This window comes from Ornithorhynchus anatinus, chromosome 7 (assembly GCF_004115215.2).
Source record: "Ornithorhynchus anatinus isolate Pmale09 chromosome 7, mOrnAna1.pri.v4, whole genome shotgun sequence".
Taxonomy (NCBI): Eukaryota; Metazoa; Chordata; class Mammalia; order Monotremata; family Ornithorhynchidae; genus Ornithorhynchus; species Ornithorhynchus anatinus.
Window position 1 is genome coordinate 56,042,143 of NC_041734.1, and position 22,947 is coordinate 56,065,089.

The following is a 22,947-nucleotide window of genomic DNA, read 5'->3' on the forward strand; positions in this document are numbered from 1 at the left end:
ATGTGCTGAGTGGTAGTAGGAAATCAGAGAATATCGAACGTGGAGATGCACAAGATGTCTGTCCCATGCATCACACCAGACATGCAGGGTAAATCGATGAAGGCACATGGACCGTTCTGTATACATTTGCCAAGTTGAAGCGATCCTAGAGTATTTCTCTAAAGGGACTCCTCCACTCCAACTTCATCAATTAATGGTATTTTTTGAGTGTTTACTATGAGCAAAAGCACTGTACTAAGTGCTTACTCCAGGTCCAGGTGAACTCAGCCACTGTCCAAACTGTGGAACTCAGCATTAGGAGTTTTGGTGGAGAGAGGCTTGGTGATGAAAATGACAGCTCCTCTGCTGCCCACCTCCTTACCGTCCCTCGGTCTCGCCTATCCCGCCGTCGACCCCTGGGCCACGTCCTCCCGAGGTCCTGGAACGCCCTCCCTCCTCACCTCCGCCAAACTGATTCTCTTCCCCTCTTCAAAACCCTACTTAAAACTCACCTCCTCCAAGAGGCCTTCCCAGACTGAGCTCCTCTTCTCCCTCTACTCCCTCTACCACCCCCCCTTTACCTCTCCGCAGCTAAACCCTCTTTTTCCCCTTTTCCCTTTGCTTCTCCACCTCTCCCTTCCCATCCCCACAGCACTGTACTCGTCCGCTCAACTGTATATATTTCCATTACCCTATTTATTTTATTAATGAATTGTACATCGCCTTGATTCTATTTAGTTGCCATTGTTTTTACGAGATGTTCTTCCCCTTGACTCTATTTATTGCCATTGTTCTTGTCTGTCCGTCTCCCCCGATTAGACTGTAAGCCCGTCAAACGGCAGGGACTGTCTCTATCTGTTGCCGACTTGTTCATCCCAAGCGCTTAGTACAGTGCTATGCACATAGTAAGCACTCAATAAATACTATTGAATGAATAAAAGCATCCGGGGGTGAATCCAGGGACCACTCAGGTCGTTTGTTGTAAAAGCCGACATATATTCACCCTATTCCTCACCCAGAAGCCCTATATGTTTTAGTGAAGGCTCTGGAGCTTTCAAGAAAACTTCACCAACAGTTTTAGCATCTGCTTCAGATGCACACATTGAAAAACATTAAGCTTTGAATGCTTAAGATGCAGAGGAACCGTGAGGTGGGTAATACTTCATGCTGATCTAGTCACCATAATTTAAGGACAGAGTTAAGCTGGAAAAAGATAAAGAGAAGAGCAACAGACATGATGAAGAGATTCGAGAAGTTTCCAAAAGTTTATTGTGGCCCCTTTCGTGGCCACCGTAGAATTTTCCTTAAGAACCACGACTCTAGAAGAGGATTATGGTGGGTAGCTGCCAGCTGCCCTATTTAGCCACAGAACAGACTCTGACTGTGCCTTTATCATCTGGCTCCCGTGGAGGGGCCATGTCCTAATCATCCTTGAACCAGTAAACTAGTTTTCCTTCAGCTCGAAGGTGACACTGCTGACAATGAGACCGCATTCACGGGGGTGTCTTTGAGAGAGAATCACTGGCACATTTGACCCAGGGAAATATAACAATGTACCTTTTCTTGTCTCTTGCCATTTGGGTGAGAACTGCTCATATACCAATGGTTTAGAGGGGAAAGGCATGGCCTACCACCAGCAGAACATGAACAATAGTTGTCTTTGCTGCAGTGGTGACATACTTTCTGTCCCGTCCCCCCATCCAGCTACTCGTATTGCACTGCCGCTAACCTCCTTAGCCCGAAACCTTGGCATTATCATCGCTTCATCTCTCTCATTCCACTCACGTATTCAATCTGCCTCCAAATCCTGTCGGTTTACAACGTTGCTAAAATCCGCCCTTTCTTCTCCATCGGAACTGCTACCGGGCTGACCCAAGCACTTATCCTATCCCTCCTTGACTACCGCATCTGCCTCCTCACTGACCTCCCAGCCTCCTGTCTCTCCCCACTCCAGTCATTCATTCAATAGTATTTATTGAGTGCTTACTATGTGCAGGGCACTGGACTAGGCACTTGGAATGTACAATTCGGCAAAAGATAGAGACAATCCCTGCCCAATAAGGGGCTCACAGTCTAAATGGGGGAGACAGACAGCAAAGCAAAACAGAACTTAAAGGGACTTTCCAGTGAGAGTTTTGGAGTCAGCCCAACCCCATTCCCTAGAGAGGTAACAGAAGGCCAGGGGGTAGACTTCCCAAGCTTGCCCCTTCAAAATATGGCAAGTCCACTCTGGGACTGCAAATTCTGTCCTGGGACAGACCAAGGGGGATGACAATCCCATTAGAATACACACACACACACACACAGGCCTCACCAAAACATGATTTTTTTTGCATGATTTAGAGAAAACAGTAACATAATACATCCAAGAATTGGCCAGAAACGCAATGCACTTCCGCATAGGAATAGCTTCTTGTTTCAGGGAAAATTGTATTGTGCTTCTATTACTCACGTCAATCGTAATTATTGAGCACTTAGTATATGCAGAGCACTGCACTAAGCACTTGGGAGAGTACACAGAGAAGCAGCGTGGCTCAGTGGAAAGAACATGGGCTTGGGAGTCAGAGGTCATGGGTACGAATCCCGGCTCCGCCACTTGTCAGCTGTGACTGTGGGCAAGTCACTTAACTTCTCTGTGCCTCAGTTACCTCATCTGGAAAATGGGGATTAAGACTGTGAGCCTCACGTGGGACAACCTGATTACCCTGTATCTACCCCAGCGCTTAGAAGAGTGCTCAGCACATAGTAAGCGCTTAACAAATACCAACATTATTATGCTATAACACAGTTGGTAGATATGTTCCCTGCCCCCCACCAGCTTACAGTTTAAAGGACTTTGTCAGAAACCTTATATCAGTGGTGTTTAAACACTGGATGTGGAATTGACTGTAACTGCCCACTGAAAACAATGAACCTTAAGCAGCCACAAATTGAACTTAGTTTCCGGAGCAATACAAATGAATTACTAATAATGTCCGAGAAACACCAGACAGATCGAAACAAGCTTCGATCTTTCCCTTAACTTTCTCGAAACTTCATCGGCGTGAGACAAGCTGGGCCATAATAGCGCCATCTTGTACTATTTCAATTGATTCAAACCACCTCTTCCCTAAACACTTACTTACTGTTAAAACAGTGTACTACAAACTCTGAACAGTAGCTCATAATCTGTTTGCTGGTAATCCTAATTAGGCCAAAAAATTACTGTTGGGTAATGGCAATTTTTACCTAAAGCATTTATAAGTTTCCTCTCGTTTTATCAATCATTGGCATTTATTGAGCTCTTTCTGTGTGCAGAGCAAAAGTTCACACTTCGATCTGCTGCGTGGATCATTTTTCAATAAAAACGTTCGGTCCACATCTCCCCACTCCTCGAGGAACTCCAATGACTGCCCATCCACTTGCGTATCAAACAGAAACTCCTTACCATGGACTTTAAAGCACTGAATCAGCTCACCTCATCCTACCTCGCTTCACTGATCTACTACAGTCCAGCCCCCACACACTGCTCCTCTATCACCAGCTTATTCACTGTGCCCCAATCTCATCTATCTCAAAGCCTTCCCCTTTCCCAAATCCTCCCGCTAGCCTGGAACCCCCTCCCCCTCCATAAATGGCAGACCACAACTCTCTTCAACTTCAAAGCGTCAATAAGGTCACATCCTCCAAGACGCTTTCACCGATTAAGCCCTCTTTTCCCCAGCTCGCAATCCCTCCTGTGCCGTCCATAAGGTTGATATTTGCCCAACCCTCAACCCCACAATACTTATGTACATGTCTTTAGATAATATGTTATAAATTATTTATTTCTACTGTCTTTCTCCCCCTTTAGACGGTAAGCTCGCTATGGCCAGGGAACGTATCCGCTAATTCTGTTGTATGGTACTCTCCCAAGCGCTTAGTACAGTGCTCTGCACATTGTAAGCATCCAATAAATACCATCGCCTGATTGAAAGGGGGCGGGTGGAAACGATGGGTGCTGTCCTACCACCGCCAAGTCTCCGTACATCTAGTAAGGCAGCACAACTCAAAATTGTTAGAAGGCCATTTTGACTCTGGGTGTGTGGGTTGCCAACCCCAGCCTTGGCTACTTGAACCTCCACTCACAGATCAGCACGGCATCTCAGAGATCTGAACAGTCTATTGAACTCCTGAGAGACCACAGAGCTATTTTGGGCCAACTGTAGTGTGACCAGGGTGTTTATTTTTCTCTAAGGTCTGCACACATCCTGTCAGGGAAGCTGCTCAAGCCAGTAACTTCAGGGTGTTTGGCCAAGAGGTGAAACCTCTTACTCTTTTCCACTGAGGATCGGTGATCCTCAGTAACCTCCTACTTTTTTTTTTAGTATTTGTAAACTCATGGGCAGAGAATGTGTCTGTTAATTCTGTCATGTTGTTCCAAATGCTTGGGACAGTGTTCGGCACTTAGTTCTCAGTGAACACCATCGATTGATGTTCAGCGAGCTTACTGTGTGCCCCCTTCTAGACTGTGAGCCCGTTGTTGGGTAGGGTTGTTGTTGGTCTCTATCTGTTGTCGAATTGTGCTTTCCAAGCACGTACTACAGTGCTCTGCAAATAGTAAGCGCTCAATAAATACGATTGAATAAATGAATGAATGTGCCAGGCACTGTATTAAGCCGTGGGGTAGATACAAGCTAATCAGGTTGGATGCAGTTAGTAGAATTTATAGAGCGCTTACTATGTCCAGAGTACTGTACTAAATGCTTAGGAGAATACAATACCACAACGAATAGACACATTCCCTGCCCACAACGAGTTTACCATCTAGAGGGTGAAACAGACATAAATAAAAATCAATAAAATACAGATTCCACAGTTATCTCCCGAGTGCTGTGGAGCCGGGAGGGGAGGGGGGACGTATAAAGGCAGTAAGTCAGGGCAACATAGAAGGGAGTGGGAGAAGAGGAAAGGAGGGTTTAGTCAAGGAAGACCTCTTGGAGGAGAAGCACCGTCAGTTAGGCTCTGAAGCGGGGTAGTCATTGTCTCTCGGATATGAGAGGGCTTTCCACCCAGAGGCAGGACGTGGGTGGGAGGTCAGCGGTGAGCTAGACAAGTCAATGTCCCACATGGAGCTCACAGTCTAATCTCCATTTTACATATGAGATTACTGAGGCACAGAGAAGTTAAGTGATTTGCCTAAGGTCACACAGCAAACAAATGGTGGAAGGAGGATTAGAACCCAGGGCCTTCTGATTCCCAGGCACGTGTGCTACTCCAAAGAAGAACACAACCTTGAGAGACCTCATTAACCCTCCTCCTTGTCCAAACCACCTTCTGTGGACAGCTAATAAAGGCACTGATTTTTTTCTTTTTCATCTTTCCACCAACTCTTGAAACTGGGTCAGTATCTCCGCCGGATGAAATATGAAAGGACAGAACGCTGGGAAAATTAGTCCTGTTGGCAGTTTCCCAAATCTCTCTGTCATATCACTAGTCTGAAAATATGAGTAGTAGAACTGGAAAAAGTGACAGATTCAAAAGGATGCTTCACTGCTCCCTGGAGTGACCAGATAACTGTATTTAAAATTGCTGGTTTCAGGGCTGAGAACAGGCTGGGAGTGAATTTCTCACTTTTCTCGTCTCACTACCATGCTCTGTAGTCCAGGTCACTCAGGAAGAAAAGTGAATGCTTTTCAAATTGAAACTCCTCATCTCTTTTCTGGAGAGCGGGGAAGTTATATTCAGCTATATTTTTCTGTTCTCTTTTATGTGAAAAGAAATACTCTTTGGATGAAAGGCGGCAAAACCTAAATACTAGTGATTTTCCTGTCATGGGAGAAAAAATTAACATCCAGAGAAACTGTTAGCTCCTTAATCACCTGCCATTTGAAAACGGGATAGACCGTGCTTTACAAACAAATGTTTTTAGGTTTTTAAGTATGTGTCCCAGGCATGTCTTTGAATTTGAGCTGCCTGTGGTGAGGGTGCAAACAGTTGTGATCTTTCCATTCCTTCAGATTCCACTGATGCGCTGTGTGTAGGAAAGTGTTCAGAGAGAAGTTAGCCACAGGGTAGCCAGGCTGAGATGGTGGGCGCTTGCTCGGTAAGGTGTCGGGGGAGAGGGCTGAGCAGAGGCTGACCCCTCACTTCTAGTCTAAGGGTCCCACTCAGTTTCACTCGTCTTCTCGTTTTGGTACAGAAGCTGAAAAGACAGTCTACCAAGTACAAAGTGGACAAAACCTACCCTACCACGGTGTCTGAGAAGCCAGAGAATATTAAAAAAAACAGATACAAAGACATCTTGCCCTGTAAGTGTCAACCATTTCCAAGCCTTCTAATACCATTTCTCCACCAAGAGGCCTTCCCGAGCCCTCATTTTCCCTCTCTGCTCTCCCCTCTGCAACATCTTTGCACTCGCCTGTGTACCCGGTAAGCACTGTGAAACTCACACCAGCCTCACCGTACTTATGTACATATCCTTATACTCTACTGTTTTCCCCATCTGAAATTAATTTTACTTTGTCTTCCCTCCGTAGACTGTAAGCTCCTTAGGAGCAGTGATCTTGTCTACCAGCTCTATTGCACTGTACTTTCCCAAGCACTTAGTACAGTGCTCTGGACCCAGTAAGTGCTCAACAAATACCACTGATGGATTTTTTTCTCTAAATTCCACTGCTCTTTCTCTTGGCACAAAGTCATTCCTGTCCCTTTTCCACTCAGGCCCTTTTCTGAATCAGCTGGCTCTGCCTCTGGCTTTGATGTGAAGCAGCAAGACCTAGTGGAAAGGGGATGGGCCTGGGAGTGAGATGACCTGTGGCTCAGTGGAAAGAACCCAGGCTTGGGAGTCAGAGGTCACGGGTTCTAATCCCGGCTCCTCCACTTTCCAGCTATGTGACTTTGGGCAAGTCACTTAACTTCTCTGTGCCTCAGTTACCTCATCTGTAAAATGGGGATTAAAACTGTGAGCCCCACGTGGGACAACCTGATCAAACCTGATCACCTTGTATCCCCCCAGCGCTTAGAACAGTGCTTTGCACATAGTAAGCACTTAACAAATACCAACTTTTTTTTTAGTCCTGGCTCTGCCAATTGCTTTCTGTGTGACCTTGAACAAGTCACTTCTCAGTGCCTCAGTTTCCTCACTTAAAATGGGTATTCAATACCCACTCTCCCACCTACAGACTGTGAGCCCCTTGTGGGACAGGGACTGTGTCCAATCTGATTTGTTTCTACCCCAGCGCTTAGAAAAGTGCTCAGCACGTTAGTGCTTAACAAATACCGTAATCATCATCATCGTCATATGCTGCTGGTTCCGTGTGTTTGCTACTGCTTCGGCCTCTGATTTCCTCTCTTCTTTTCCTCTTTCCGTTAGTTGATCACAGCCGGGTGGAGCTGTCTCTGATAACCTCCGATGAAGACTCTTACTACATCAATGCCAACTTCATCAAGGTAATGAGAAGACACCGCACTTTCCTCAAGGTGCTCGGAGACGGGGAGGGGGATGTTGGAGAACATTGCACTTAGGTTCCTGCTCCTGAATCTGGATTTCATTTTAGGGAGTGTATGGGCCTAGAGCCTATATTGCCACCCAAGGTCCCTTATCTACTACGCTTCTGGACTTCTGGAGGATGATCTGGGAATACAGTGTCCTGGTAGGTAGGTCCCAGGTAGCTTGCGCTTCTGTGACTGATTTCTCCAGCCCAGTAGGGAGTGTTGGACTGGGGAATGCAGTTTCTTGTCAAGAGTTTCCCTATTATCTGCTGATCCCAGAGCTTCCTGGGATAATCGAGAGATCCACTAGATGAATTCTCAAGTTTCGTTCTGCTTCCTTCCTCCAGATCATAGTTATGGCATGCATGGAGTTTGAAATGGGAAAGGTGAGTCGTTTTGAACGGGAGGGTCCTTTATCTTGGAGATGGAGAAGTGGAGGAGGAAAGGGAGAAAGAACCAGTGGTGGGACTTTCTCTAAATGGGCCCCGTTGCTTTATCAGGACAATTTCGGGGGTCGGGCAGGAAGATACCCAGGATTAAAAATGTTATCAAAAGAGCCTGTCTTTCCTTTTTCTTAGGGCTTGGTTTAGGGATTCTAAATTATTTTCCTATCCCAAATCCCTTTCCCATCAATGAGTTCTCCATTACACTCCCTCCCTCGCCCAAACTTCAAGAATCTACAGGAAATCTGGGTTTGAGGCCCAAATGGCTCAATGTCAGTGAAAAGTCCTTGGGACAGGAAGCAGAGAATTTCACTTAGGGTTTGCCGTTAAGCTCAACTTGTCTCTTACCAAGGCGAAGGTTGTAGCAGGATGCGGGGAGTTGTAAACAGAAGGCCAGAGAGAAAATAACACTTTTCTGTTTCGTGCCACAGAAAAAGTGTGAGCGCTACTGGCCTGAGCTGGGAGAGACGGTTCTGCAGTTTGGGCCCTTTTCCATATCCTGTGTGAGTATGCTGGCAACTCCTCCTCTCATGCTCCTGTAGGTGATGGTCACACTGAAGAAATGAAAGCATCGTGTCTCTAGATGGTACCAACTTTCAAACCCTTTTCTTCTCTAGGAAGCTGAAGAGAAAAAATCGGATTATGTGGTCAGGACGCTAAAAGCAAAGTTGTATAGTGTAAGTCTGAGACGATTCTCCGCTTTCTTTTCCCATCAGTGAGCCAGAATATGAGCTGCCATTCCCTGTTCTAGTATAACAGAACAATCATCTTTATTGAGCACTTGCTGCACGCAAATCCTTTGACCGGATCATCGTTGCCCCAGAATACTTAGCCTGACAGTGATATTTCCTTCATTGCGATCGGCTATTCCTGTCCTCCAAATAGAAAAGAACGTTGACTTCTTAGTGTGTTTGTGTGCACCCGAGCACGTGTGTGTGTGCGTGCATGTGTGTGAGAGAGGACAAGGGAGATTGAGGAAGGATAAGCATGGAGGAGAAATTCGGCAAAATAGATCACTTTGCATCCCTACGCCTTTTGTTTTAAGTGCGATTAAAAATTCGGTCTTCTATTCTGAGAGCACAGTGAATCAATCTCCAGGAAAACCGAGGCTTAGAATAAAGAGGTTGGAATTGCAGAGATACTAAGGAACACAGAATATATAAAGCTTGGGGAATACTGTGGAAAAGCCTTTAAAGCAGAGGTCTGCAACCTACGACTCACAAGCTATAGCCCCAGCCCCTCTCGGAGGGAGAGTCACTCATCTGGGTAGGCTGACTGTCCCAGGTGTCTTCCCGTGGCTGCTCAGAGGAGCTGGTGACTCTGCCTGATCTCCTTATCTCTGCCACAGCACCTTTGCCAGACATTTTTGAGAGTAGAGCAGTCGCCCGGCCAGCTGACCACGGCCCCTCCCCCCTCCCCTCCAGCCTCTCTGGGCCGCAGCTGCCGAATTTGCTGTAGCCAAGTCACTCCCAGGAAACCACTGACCACTGATTTGTAAGATGGATCCACAGAGTAGGTCACTTCCCTTCTTCCGCCTGCCACTCCACCTGCCCCACCTCTCCTCCTTCCCCACCTTACCTTACCGACTTAGGAGACATGTTCTGTTGTACTCTCTGGAAGTAGGAAGCACGGCCAAGTCCTAGAGAGGAAAAGGAGGTACTGTACCCCCTCGAACATTCCTATGGACTAGATCAGGGAGAGATGGGGATTTTTAAATATACCCAGGACACCTCAGGGTCAGCTCTGCTCTCGCATCTCCCCACCTTCTGCCCCATAGCACTTATTTATATACCTGTAATTTATGTTAATGTCTCTCTTCACCTCTAAATCATAAGCTCCTCAGAGACAGGGAACATGTCTACCAACTCTGTTGTACTGTACTCTTCCAAGCGCTCAGTATAGTGTTCTGCACGGAGTAAGTGCTCAATAAATACCATTGACTGATCCCAGCTGGCATCATCCCACCAATCCTTCCAGCTGTGGGAGACAGGGATACACCGAGGCCTGATGGGGGCAACTGTTGATGTGGGCACTGGTGCTGGTGCCAGTCTGTTATGCCACCCCTTTCCCCCACCTCCCCTTTATCTACCCCTTCCTGGCTAGGGCTTAAACTGTGTGATAGGGAGGGGGTGTTAGCCTCGCAGCCAGCATCAAGCGTTGTTACCGAGCAGCAGTGGCTTCGGGGCACGGCGTGACAGAATAACATCATCCCATTGCACAGAGGGCGGTCATTTTGTTGGACTCTTCTGCACACAGAAATTGCTGACCCCATTTTAGAGCAAGATAAAGCAAGGATTCCCCTTCCCTGTTAATTCTCCTAAGACTCGGAGTTGAAAAGGTTAGTCACCCTAGCCCAAATAATAGAAGTGAGAGGGCTTTGAGGAATATGTGTAAATACAGGCCTTGCAAGGGGCAATAAGTAGGCTCCCCTGGGTATTGCAGTCAGGCCGTCCCATGCTTTATTGCAAAAGGGAAGTATAACTTTTTTGCAGGGGCCATCCAGACCTCAGGGCTGAGTGTGGCTGATTGTTTGGGGAACCTCCTACACCTTCCCACAATTCCTCTTCCTTTCTGGCCCTCTCTCACAGGAAACCCGAACCATTTATCAGTTTCATTATAAGAACTGGCCGGATCATGATGTGCCTTCATCCATAGACCCCATCCTTGAGCTCATCTGGGAAATGAGATGTTACCAAGAGGATGACAATGTCCCCATCTGCATTCACTGCAGGTACAATGCTGCTTAAGAACGAATGTCTTACCTGGAAAAGATTTGATGCTGTAGGCCTTGGGAGTTACCGTGCAAGTGAGATTGGAGGGTGTTGGAGTCAGTTTCCTTTAGCTGCTATCTCCTTTTCTGTAGATAAGCAGCAAGGAATAATGTAGAGAAACCAGAGGGGAGGAGAGGGAAAACCTGGTGTCGTGAGCAAATTGTTTTAGCTGAAACTTGAATGGGATGTTTCGCTTGGTATTTTAAAAATGTTTTTGATAAAGCGCTTGTTAAACCCGTTGCGGGGAGAGGACTCGACACCCTAAGAAGTTAAAGGACTAGGCTGTATTGTGAGGCTCGGTCTTTCTAGAAGTCTGATGATCAGTAACTACCTAGAATTGGCTGTGATCTATCACCGTTTCAGTGTTTCCGTGGCCTCCATACCCCTCCCGACACTGGATCACAATACTTAGGATCCCCTTTCTTCAATTTTTCACACTTTTGTGCTTTTAAATTTCAGTGCTGGCTGCGGAAGGACTGGGGTTATCTGTGCCATTGACTATACCTGGAAGCTACTGAAAGATGGGGTGAGTTTCTCTTTACAGTCTATAAGCTTCTTGTGGGCCAGGATCATGTCTGCCTGCTGTGTTGTATTGTACTCTCCCAAGCGGGTAGGACAGTGCTCTGCACACTGTGAGTACTCAATAAATACCATTGATTGATTGATTTACAGCGACTTTCCAACTGCCTTAGCCATAGGAATCTTGCCCTTGTTGTCATCTGTCTGGTTCTTCCAAACCCGAGTCTCTCTGGGTCTTTCCTGAATTTATATTGACAGTAGCAGCTTCTCTTGCCATTTTTCACTTGTCTGCTTCAGATGCACATTCACTTCCTTCTGTTCAGTGTTCTGCTTGTGTTTTCAGCCTCTCACTTTGTAACTTCAAGTTCTACTACCAGCAGCTCCATCACCTTCCCAGCATGACAGACCATGGAAATATGCCTGGACTTGTGTTTTTGTTTTGACAAACCCTTAATGTTTGAAAAATGATTTTGACAATTTGTTAAACTGCCTCCTCCTCTCAGCTGGGTGTGGACTCCACTGCTTCCTGAGTTAAGCTAGTTGTCATGAGAACTGCTATGCTTGCTAACTTTGTTATCCACCATACTTTCTCTGTATATGTGTTCTTGATGAACACTTGCTAAAGGACATAACTGATATGGCATTAAAAACTTGGATTTGTGACAGTCTTGTGTTCCGAACCCTGGTAATCTCCAATCCCGGTGTCATGACTGCAGCCTGTGTCCGTGGTGAGAACCATCTCCCACTTCAAAAAGATTCTAAGTATGTCACACGTGGTCCTGAGCCACATAGAGAAGCAGCGTGGCTCAGTGGAAAGAGCACGGGCTTTGGAGTCAGAGGTCATGAGTTCGAATCCCAACTCTGCCACTTGTCAGCTGTGTGACTGTGGGCAAGTCACTTAACTTTTCTGTGCCTCAGTTCCCTCATCTGTAAAATGGGGATGAAGACTGTGAGCCCCACGTGGGACACCCTGATTTCCCTGTGTCTACCCCAGCGCTTAGAACAGTGCTTTGCCCATAGTAAGCGCTTAACAAATACCAACATTATTATTATTCCTCAGCTGGAATAAAGCAGAGAAAATGGGAAGAAGGGCAGTTGGTTAACAAAGATCAAATCAAAAGGAGTAAAATATTCTTTTCTTTTATTTGTTAGATAATCCCAGTGAACTTCAATATTTTTAGCTTGATTCAGGAAATGAGAACACAGCGGCCTTCATTAGTGCAAACTCAGGTATGAACTATTGTCAACAAACCAGGGGATCTGAAACTTCCTACTCACTATCTTGGCTGTGAAGTCAGTACTCCATATCTTCATTTTACGGTGTCACTGTCACTAAATGCTTTCTCATTTCCACATATCCTTCTGGCTCTTAGTATCCAAAATTCTGAGTTCCCTCTTGTTGCTTACGCTTTCCTGTTCTGAGAATCCTTGGGACACAAACACAGCCTTTTTTTTTTTTTACAAAACATGTTGGAAAAACTTGGTGAGCTGTTTGGCCGTTCTGTTTCAAGTCAGTGGCTGGGTCATTTGATTCTGAGCAGTGTAAGTGGTGCTTTCAGAGAAACAGGCATGCCTACTGGCCTCCCCCTGCACCTTCCAATCGTTAAAAAAGTAATCTCACAAGGATGTTGGGAGGATTAAATCAGATAACTGTGATGAAAGCATCTTGGAAAAATAAAAGCATTCTAAAAAAGCAAGGTAGTCCCTATTCAAAGGGAACCACAGTCTGGAGAAAACAGCCTCTCTGGTGTTTCATGTTCTTGTCTCTGATGGAAAACTTTGGTCCCTTTGAAATGAATTAATTAATGATGATATTCGTTAACCCCTTACTATGTCTCAAGCAGTGTTTTAAGCGCTGGAGTAGATACAAGGTTAACAGGTGAGTTGCCGTCCCTGTCCCACATGGGGCTCAGAGTCGTAATCCCCATTTTGGAAATTAGAACCCAGGTCTTCTAATTCCCAGGCCCATGTTCTTTCCACTATGCCACACTGCTTGAAACTAACACACTGGGACATACTACTAGGTCTGTCTCTCAAACTCTGGCAGACTGGTTGAATATGGATGCAATTTCTAAATGGCTCTAGAATGGGTTTGGGGAGAAATGGATCACTATTTTTTCTTAATAGACAAGAAATTTTTTTATATCTTTATGCCAACAATTTCAAATTCTTAGCTGCACATAGGAAGTCGAAGCCAGATCCAGGAATAAGGAGTTCTGTTTTCCAGTTTTAATGCTGGACGGATATTTTAAGCTAAAAACTGTAAGCAATTTGACAGATTAAAGTCAAATAAGAAGGAGCAATTGCTAAATAAACCTGTCAGTTTGCCTTCCTCTGGGGCTTAGATTTTTTCCATTAACAGGTGGTGGAACAAACCAGTATTCTATGTAATGACTGTGGGTGTTTTCTATCTTTCACTTGAGAAGGGGGAAAGTTTTAATTAAAATTGAGATGGTTCTACTGTTAGCTCTGAAAGGAATCGGTCCAGGCAGATGATTGCAATTTAAGAATACGGTCAAACATTGAAGAAGAAAATATTTCCATAAAATATTTTTTTCAGAACTCCCAGCCGAATCCTGCCGGAAATGTATTCCTCACCCAGAGAGTCTAAAAAGATCTGATTTGGAGATTGAATATTTTCTATTCATATCATCAAAGAGCCAGTGGAACAAATAACTCAGTGATCATAGTCACTCTTGCTTTTGTTACTTCTCCAACTGCCACCCAGGAAATGGAGCCTCGTTGGTCTTATGTTTCCAGTTTTATTTTCTGCCCCTCCTCTTTTTAAAAGCTTCAAGTTGAAACTCAGCCACCTGTCAATGGCTGGGTGATACAGATGCTTATGTTGAGATCCAGCTAAAATTAATTTTGGAGGGCCATGTGGAAGCTTTGTAGCTAGTATTCAATAAAGTCAGAGTTTGGAAAAATCCATTCTTCGTAGTTAAATGAATGCACCCTGGTTTCTATGCAAATCTCAAACACCTGCTGTTACCTACAACCTGGCATCCTGAGGAAGATCTTAGCACGTGACAATGGTTCATTTATGAGCCTCTGGTATTGTAACTCCTCTAATTTACACTACAGTGCCATGGTTTTTTCATTTGTTTTTTACTATTTTCGGTTGCTTTTTAGGAACAATACGAATTGGTCTACAATGCTGTCACAGAGCTCTTTTTAAGACAGATACAAATACTTACAGATTCCCAGGATTTGGCCAGTACAGAGGTAGGTAACGTAGCATTTTCGTTCCTTTTGCCTTTTAGCTTTGTCTCGTATTCAAATTCTCAGAGGACTTAATTCATCATTACGCATTTTCGAAAACTCACTTATTCATTCAGTCGTATTTATTGAGCACTTACTGGGTGCGAGGCACTGTACTAAGCACTTGGAAAGTGTAATACAGCAAAAAAGAGAGACAATCTCTATGCAGAGGGGGCTTACAGACTGGGGTTGGGGGGGGAGGGGGTGTTGTTGAAAAACCTTTAAAACAACAACAAAAAAATGACAGTCTGAGTTGCATCCATTAGCCCTGTATGCTAATTTCAACTTAAAATCAAGAGTTTAAGGTTGTGACTTTCCGTGGTGAATTCTAGTCTCATAAAACGCAGACAGTTGAGTGGGGGTTGGAAGTAAGTGGTCAGGCTTACACCGAAGCAGAGAGGCAATTGAGTCCGGATGTGGTTTTGCAATTCCTGCCCAAACCTTATCTCGACGGCAAAGGCCTGACTGATCTTTGAGGACACTTTTGACAAAGCCCAACAGCTCTTAACTGAAGTACATAGACTATCAAACTCATTTTGCTTGACCCAATACAGATCTGATTGTAGAGAATGAGCAAGACTGAAGGTCAAGAACCAGAAATCAGACTGGTGTCCCAAGACAGAGGGACACTTCTAGGTGTCAGCATAACGATGCTTATCGGTCCGTCACCGTGTTTATTGAGTGCTTACTGTGTGTAGGACGCTGTACCAAGCGCTCGGGAAAGTGTATCACAGCAGAGTTGGTTGACGCAATCCCTGCCCACAAGAAGCTTATGGGCTACAAAGGGAGAGCGGCATTAAAATAAATTAGTCAGGGGAAATAGTAAAGCACACGGAAATGTAAGTAAACGCTGTGCGGCCAGGGTGAGTATTGAAAGGCTTACAGGTCACACAGCCAAATGCGTAAGTGTTGCAAAAGGGAGGGCGGGAAGGGGGAATGAGGGCTTAGTCAGAAAAATGAGATTTTCCAGGGGTTCAGGTGTTGTACCATTTCATTAAATTCAGTGGACTAGGAACTATACAAAACTAAGAAGGTCTTCCCTGACTCTTCTCCCCTCTAGTTACAGGATTTATAAATTGGTAACAGGAGAATGACAGTAAAGAGCATTCTCTTTTGTTAACTTGCAATGATGAAGTTAAAGTTCTGTTGGAAAAAGCTTAGATGTCGTGAGTTGTATTTTCTGATCAATGACATTGTTCCACCCCCACGGGAGGAATCAGGTCTTGTACTTTGACTCAAAAGAGGAAGAATAATAGCACTATTAAGCACTTCTGAGTGCGGAGCAGTGTACTAAGCAATGGGAGAGTAGACAGAGGTGGGAATTAGACACCGTCCCTGGCCCTCATGGGTCTCCCATCTAAGAATATAAGTTGGGAGAGGAAACTGATAATAATGATAAATATGGTATTTGTTAAGTGGTTACAATGTGCCAGGCACTGTAATAAGCACTGTGGAAGGAACAAGTTCATCAGGTTGGATGCAGTCCCTGCCCCAAGTAGGGTTTGCGGTCTAAGTGGGAGGGAGGACAGGTGACATTCACCTAAGGAGGGATGAAACACTAAAACGTTAAAACAGGGTAACCGACAAGGACCTACATACAAAAAACTCCCTTAAATCAGTAGGGTGCAGAGTTTTAAAGGAGAAGAATTTCAGGCTCCTTGGAGCTCAGAGTCCGAGACACAACTGTACAGGAGAGAAGTGAATTGGTGACTATAAAATGACAAATGACAAAGAAAAAGGCACAGTGGTATGAGTGGAAAAAGCAATCAAAGAGGATAGAGGGAATGTCCATTTGATGGAAATAAAGGACAGTACAGAGAGAGGAGGGTGGAGTCTAGTTATCAGGAAACATTTTTAAGTTCAACAGGGATAGTTTTCTGTAAAGTTCGGGCTTTTTATTCGAAGTATTGACTGAGACCCTCCACCACACTGTTTTTTCTTTAATCCCTATTGTGAAATTTTTCATTTAGAAATTTCTCTATATGATTCACCATAGAGATTTTTGAGAAATTTATTCATGAAAATCCAAGCTATACCTCCTTTTTTCCACAGACTATAGTAAACCACCCAGTAGTCGAACAAAGTCCAGCTCCCGAGGCAGATCCTTATTCTCTCCAACTACCAGGCAGGTGAGTATAGTTTTATCCTTGGTCAAAATAGGAACCAAATTGATCTGAAGGGCTGAAGAAGTTATGTTTGTGAATCATTACTGTGCCTCTTTGGAGGATTATGGTTATCATTTTGTTATGCTTATCATTTTGTTCCATTACAGTGCAGTTGAGAAGCAGGTGATGTGCCAACAGAACCAAAGTGTGGTGGAAGAAGACATAGAACAGACCTCATCCTGCACTTCTAATACCTCTGAACTTCATGAAAGTGAAGGATCCAATCTCTATCCTGTTAGACAGAGCATTTCTCTTGAAGTCTTGGAACGAAACCATGACAATGAAAAAAATGCTAAAGCACGACGGCTATGGGACACGGAGGTGTCTCTACTAATTGGGGAAACACTCCAGAAGCATCACAGTTTGGACTTGACATGCATTTTGGCTAAGGCCTGTCCTAACTCAGAATCCGCAAATGCAACGGAGAGACCTACCACTGTAAAAGCACCATTAACACGGACCAAATCTACTCCCTCTGAATCGACCCAGAAGACAGGAGCTAAGGAATTAGAGATGAAAGATCCGTTGCTTCCCTTGGGATCTCAGTTGAGCGATTCTTGCTTCTCCGAGGCGTTACAGACTCAGAAGCAGCTAGGTTCTTCTTCTGTGGAACTAAATTATTCAGTGCCATGTGGCTCTCAACACTGCTTGCCTGGTGCCTGTGGTCCCCAATATCATTTTCATGATACCTATAAGCCACATCCTTATACTTCCTCAGCAGAAGATCCTTATTTTTCACCATCACCTCCCACTGATCCTGGATCTCCAATGTGTGTTGAGGTCTCTAAAGAGACAAATGGACCTGATTTTACCTTTGCTTTGTCCCCTACAACTTCTAAAGCTCAGATCTCTGACTGCATGCCATTTCACTCTCCAGCATCCGAACCTCAGGCCAATTATTTGCACCCACCTGTCGGCAGAGAGGCCGCAATAGAAGGTAAGTTATTATAAAAGTCTAGCAATCATCCTAGGATTGATCGAATTTCAGTAGGAGAAATGGTTCCCAATCCCCAAAATTCAAGTAGTATCTGAACTTAGTACCTGGTACAAAGTAGGTGCTTAAGAAAAACCATAAAAACCCCCAACTCTTCAGACCAGCAGTGCCAAGGGTCTAAAAATTAAAATAAAATCTTTATCTAGAAGTCCTTTCCTCCTTTGAGCTGCTTTAAAATGCTTAGATTTGTCTTGAAATTTAAAGGCAGTCCTCTTTCTCTAGAAATTCTCACAATCGTTTCTCGGCGTCGGGGACGGGGTCTGGGGGAGGGAAGAGAAAATGTAACTATTTCTGGTCTATAGTGATTGTAATATCAGTTGAGAGTTATGCCACCTTGTGGTGCTTCACTTTAAGATCCTTTTGAGATAAAACATTCGATCAGTTTTTGAGGAAAATAATGCAAGCCAATACGATATAAAATAAAAGTTCAGCGAATGTAAAATAATTGTGTAGACAACAGCTCTAAGATTAGTCAAGTAAATAAGGTGTGTTTGTGATGCTATACCCAGTGCGCAGGGAAAGTTATAAAATGCATTTTTGAGGCCTCCCATAGTTTTGGGGGTAACTAAGCTACTTGAAGGGGGAGAATTAGAATAGAGTCAGTGAGCTTGTTTTACTTTTCTGAGTTAATGGGTCTGGGCTTCTTAGCGAATGGGAATTATCAATGAAATGATCAGGGAAGTTGAGTTAAAGGGAATTCCATTAGGTAACTCCAATAACTACATCCATGTCTCTGGCATTTTGATTGATAGTGCATCCAAGCCTAGAAGACATTCCTCCTCCTTTGCCTGAGAGAACCCCTGAATCATTTATTGTGACTGGTGAAGCTGGTGAGTACCGAAGGAAAGGTGACACAGAAATTAAGTCACCACGACTCTGGTTGGCGTCCTGTGTATGGGTGTTCAATCACTTACGGTTCCGAGGGAGAAACGGGAAAGTATTATCAACATTTAATTTCTTCCAGAAGAATTTCCACAGGAAGCTTTCAAACTTCAGCCACCACCTGAGAAGCTAAATATTGGAACCTCTCAGGAATGGAGTGGAGTAGCTGAATCCAAGGCATCTGATGATTCAGTCAGAATGAGGCCCAGCAAGGTAAATTTAGTAATATCTCCAGGTTAGACTATCAACCCAGTGTATTTTTCACTTGGTTTCTGCTAAAGTAAAAAAAAAAAATAGCACAGCAAATATCAAATTTCTAGTTAGGGACCACACATTTTCCTCAAGGGAAAAAATAGCTTCCTGGTGGGAATCTCAGCTATTTCCTCTCCTCCTTTCTGAGCTCCCCAAAGTCACCCCTCCGCCTCTCCCCTCCCCCCCACCAACCCTCTCCCCTACTTTCCCATCCTTCCCTGCAGTATCCTCAGAGGAGATCTCCTCCCTCCTCGCAAGTGCCACCCCCTCCACCTGCGCCTCGGACCCCATTCCCTCTCACCTTCTTAAAACCATCGCCCCTGCCCTCCTCCCTTCCTTAACTTCTATTTTTAACCACTCAATCTCCAAGGGCTCCTTCCCCGCTGCCTTCAAACACGCCCACGTCTCTCCCATCCTAAAAAAACCCGCTCTTGACCCCACTTCCCCCTCCAGTTATCGCCCTATCTCCCTACTACCCTTCCTTTCCAAAATCCTAGAACGAGTCGTCTACAATCGATGCTTAGAATTCCTTAACTCCCATTCTCTCCTAGACCCCCTCCAATCTGGCTTCCGTCCCCTCCACTCTACCGAGACTGCTCTCTCTAAGGTAACCCATGACCTCCTTCTTGCCAAATCCAATGGCTCCTACTCCATTCTGATCCTCCTTGACCTCTCTGCTGCCTTTGACACTGTCGACCATCCCCTCCTCCTCCATACCTTATCTCGCCTTGGCTTCACGGACTCCGTCCTCTCCTGGTTCTCCTCTTACCTCTCTGGCCGGTCATTCTCGGTCTCCTTCGCGGGCGCCTCCTCCCCCTCCCATCCTTTAACTGTTGGAGTTCCTCAAGGGTCAGTTCTTGGCCCTCTTCTGTTCTCCATTTACACTCACTCCCTCGGTGAACTCATTCGCTCTCACGGCTTTGACTACCATCTCTACGCAGATGACACGCAGATCTACATCTCCGCCCCTGTCCTCTCCTCCTCCCTTCAGGCTCGCATCTCCTCCTGCCTCCGGGACGTCTCCCACCTGGATGTCGGCCCGCCACCTAAAACTCAACATGAGCAAGACTGAGCTCCTCATCTTCCCTCCCAAACCCGGTCCTCTCCCAGACTTCTCTATCACCGTGGATGGCACTACCATCCTTCCCGTCTCTCGGGCCCGCAATCTCGGTGTCATCCTTGACTCGTCTCTCTCGTTCACCCCACACATCCTATCCGTTACCGAGACCTGCCGGTTTCACCTTTACAATATCGCCAAGATCCGCCCTTTCCTCTCCACCCAAACGGCTACCTTACTGCTACGGGCTCTCGTTATATCCCGGCTAGACTACTGTGTCAGCCTTCTCTCTGACCTCCCTTCCTCCTCTCTCGCCCCGCTCCGGTCTATTCTTCACTCTGCTGCCGGGCTCATCTTCCTGCAGAAACGATCTGGGCATGTCACTCCCCTTCTTAAACAACTCCAGTGGTTGCCTATCAACCTCCGCTCCAAACAAAAACTCCTCACTCTAGGCTTCAAGGCTCTCCATCACCTTGCCCCTTCCTACCTCTCCTCCCTTCTCTCTATCTACCGCCCACCCCGCACGCTCCGCTCCTCTGCCGCCCACCTCCTCGCCGTCCCTCGGTCTCGCCTATCCCGCCGTCGACCCCTGGGCCACGTCCTCCCATGGTCCTGGAACGCCCTCCCTCCTCACCTCCGCCAAACTGATTCTCTTCCCCTCTTCAAAACCCTACTTAAAACTCACCTCCTCCAAGAGGCCTTCCCAGACTGAGCTCCTCTTCTCCCTCTACTCCCTCTACCACCCCCCCTCACCTCTCTGCAGCTTAACCCTCTTTTCCCCCCATTTCCCTCTGCTCCTCCCCCTCTCCCTTCCCATCCCCTCAGCACTGTACTCGTCCGCTCAACTGTATATATTTCCATTACCCTATTTATTTTGTTAATGAAATGTACATTGCCTTGATTCTATTTAGTTGCCATTGTTTTTATGAGAGGTTCTTCCCCTTGACTCTGTTTATTGCCATTGTTCTTGTCTGTCCGTCTCCCCCGATTAGACTGTCAAACGGCAGGGACTGTCTCTATCTGTTGCTGACTTGTTCATTCCAAGCGCTTAGTACAGTGCTCTGCACATAGTAAGCGCTCAATAAATACTATTGAATGAATGAATTAAGCCCACACCTCTCACTACACCTCTCCCCACACCTCTCCCCTCCCCTAGTCTGTGAGCCCCAGGTGGGACAGGCTCTGTGTCCTATATGACTAACTTGTTCAGCGACTGACACATAACGAGCACTTAACACATACCATAATGATAACTACAGGAGGTAGAAAGAGGAAAACCCTGAGACGTTTGAGCCCTTAAATGCCACATAGAATAGCCACAGCAAGGCAGCTAGGGATAGATGCACAGCGACATTTTGTTTCTCCTTCATAACCCCACGCAAAAACAAAATAGTAAAACTGGAGCTAGGTAGGACGCTGTGACAGGTAACTGTCCATTTTGTAAGACACTCAATTATAGCGGAGGTATTCCTTGAACCCTAAAATATCATTATATCTGGGTTGTACTGTACAATTTTCTTTTGCCCTTGGATTTTCACATCTTTATTCACCCCTCCCTCAGCCCATTTATGCACATTTCCATAATTTATAGTAATGTCTGTCTCCCTCTCTAGACTGTAAGTTCACTGTGGGCAGGAAACGTGTCCACCAACTCTGTTATATTGCATTCTCCCAAGTACTTAGCACTCAGTAAGAGCTCAGTAAATATGATTGGTTCTTTTTACCTAATTTCACTTCATTATAACTCTTTCCCTGTGCATTTTTGGGGCACTAATGCCATAAAATCCCAAAACAGATTTCCAATTCTCACTCCGTCTTCTAGTACACAATATTAGCTTAACTTTGCTGGGATGTCTTTCATGTCTGTTGGAGTGTCCTATCCTTTGCAAAACAAGCACCATATAAGAGCATGCATTCATATGTTGTTCATCATCCTGCAGGGCCTCAAAGCATTTAACAGATTAAGAAGGGATTGCTCTCACATCAATGACATGTGATGTTTCTACTTCAGCAGTTTGCCTAAGTGGGTTTGGGGAGAGGAAGTAAAGAACAACCTCTCTGATTGAACCTACAGAGGGAAATTCTAAATTGGGAGGAAATAATTACTCAGATTGGAATTTTGTCAAGGACTAAGTGCCACGGAGCATTAAATCACTAATTAAGAGTGTATAGCATTGTATAGCACACATCTCTTCCCCACCCATGCCCCATCCCAGTCCTCTTGTCCCACCGCCACCCCACATCCCCCTCTCCTCGTCCAGGGCCCCGCCACCTCCTTCCCATCCAAACCCTCCCCTCCCCCCGCCCTTCCCCCCCTCCTCCCCTTGCACCCACAGCTACTTTCAAGTGTGGCCTCTGGAACCCCCGCTCTATTACAGGCAAGCTACCTTTCATCCATGACCTTTTCCTCTCTCGCTCTCTCCTCCTCCTCGCCCTTTCGGAAACGTGGCTCTCTCCCGAAGACACGGTCTCCGCCGCCGCTCTCTCCAGCGGAGGCCTCTCCTTCTCCCACTCCCCCAGACTCACCGGTAAGGGAGGAGGCGTCGGCTTCCTCCTCTCGCCCCGTTGCCGCTTCCGCACTATCCCTCCTCCCCCCTCCCTCTCCTTCCCCTCCTTCAAAGCCCATATCATTCGCCTCTACCACCCACTCCAGTTACTTGTCGCCGTCATCTACCGCCCTCCCGGTCCCACCTCCGACTTCTTCAACCACCTTGACCCCTTTCTCACCTTCCTTCTCTCCTTCTCTCTGCCCACTCTGATCCTTGGAGACTTCAACATCCATACGGATGTACCCGACGACTCCTCTGCCGCCCGCCTGCTATCCCTCCTTGACTCTGCCGACCTCCTCCTCCACCCTACCGCGCCCACTCACCGACTCGGTCACACCCTCGATCTCGTCATCTCCTACTGCTGCACTATCTCCTCCCTCACCGACTCTGAAATCCCTCTCTCTGACCATAACCTTCTCACCTGCCTCATCTCTCACACTCCCTCCCCCTGCAAATCTTCGCTACTGCCCCACAGAGACCTCCGCTCTCTCGATCCCATCCGTCTTTCCAATAGCATCTCTCCTCACCTTGCTGCCCTGTCCTCTCTTCCCACTCTCGACGAGCGGGTCTCCGCTCTCAACTCCACCCTCTCTACTCATCTCGACTCTCTCGCCCCCCTTTCC

At 46.0% G+C, this 22,947-nt stretch overlaps 1 protein-coding gene across 2 annotated transcripts in view; it reads left to right on the forward strand.

Moving 5' to 3' along the window:
* Window positions 1-22,947, forward strand: part of PTPN22 (protein tyrosine phosphatase non-receptor type 22) — a 62,920-nt gene that overhangs the window by 16,988 nt on the left and 22,985 nt on the right. Inside the window, exons 2-15 of one of the 2 annotated variants that reach the window (XM_029069948.2) lie at window positions 6,140-6,248; window positions 7,313-7,389; window positions 7,497-7,592; window positions 7,779-7,817; window positions 8,306-8,377; window positions 8,492-8,551; window positions 10,463-10,605; window positions 11,105-11,171; window positions 12,317-12,394; window positions 14,297-14,389; window positions 16,478-16,554; window positions 16,698-17,527; window positions 18,337-18,414; window positions 18,549-18,679. In XM_029069948.2, the coding sequence (XP_028925781.1) occupies window positions 6,140-6,248; window positions 7,313-7,389; window positions 7,497-7,592; window positions 7,779-7,817; window positions 8,306-8,377; window positions 8,492-8,551; window positions 10,463-10,605; window positions 11,105-11,171; window positions 12,317-12,394; window positions 14,297-14,389; window positions 16,478-16,554; window positions 16,698-17,527; window positions 18,337-18,414; window positions 18,549-18,679 (1,950 nt within the window). The remainder of the gene's footprint in view (window positions 1-6,139; window positions 6,249-7,312; window positions 7,390-7,496; window positions 7,593-7,778; window positions 7,818-8,305; window positions 8,378-8,491; window positions 8,552-10,462; window positions 10,606-11,104; window positions 11,172-12,316; window positions 12,395-14,296; window positions 14,390-16,477; window positions 16,555-16,697; window positions 17,528-18,336; window positions 18,415-18,548; window positions 18,680-22,947) is intronic. The other variant, XM_029069949.2, reaches the window with a different exon arrangement.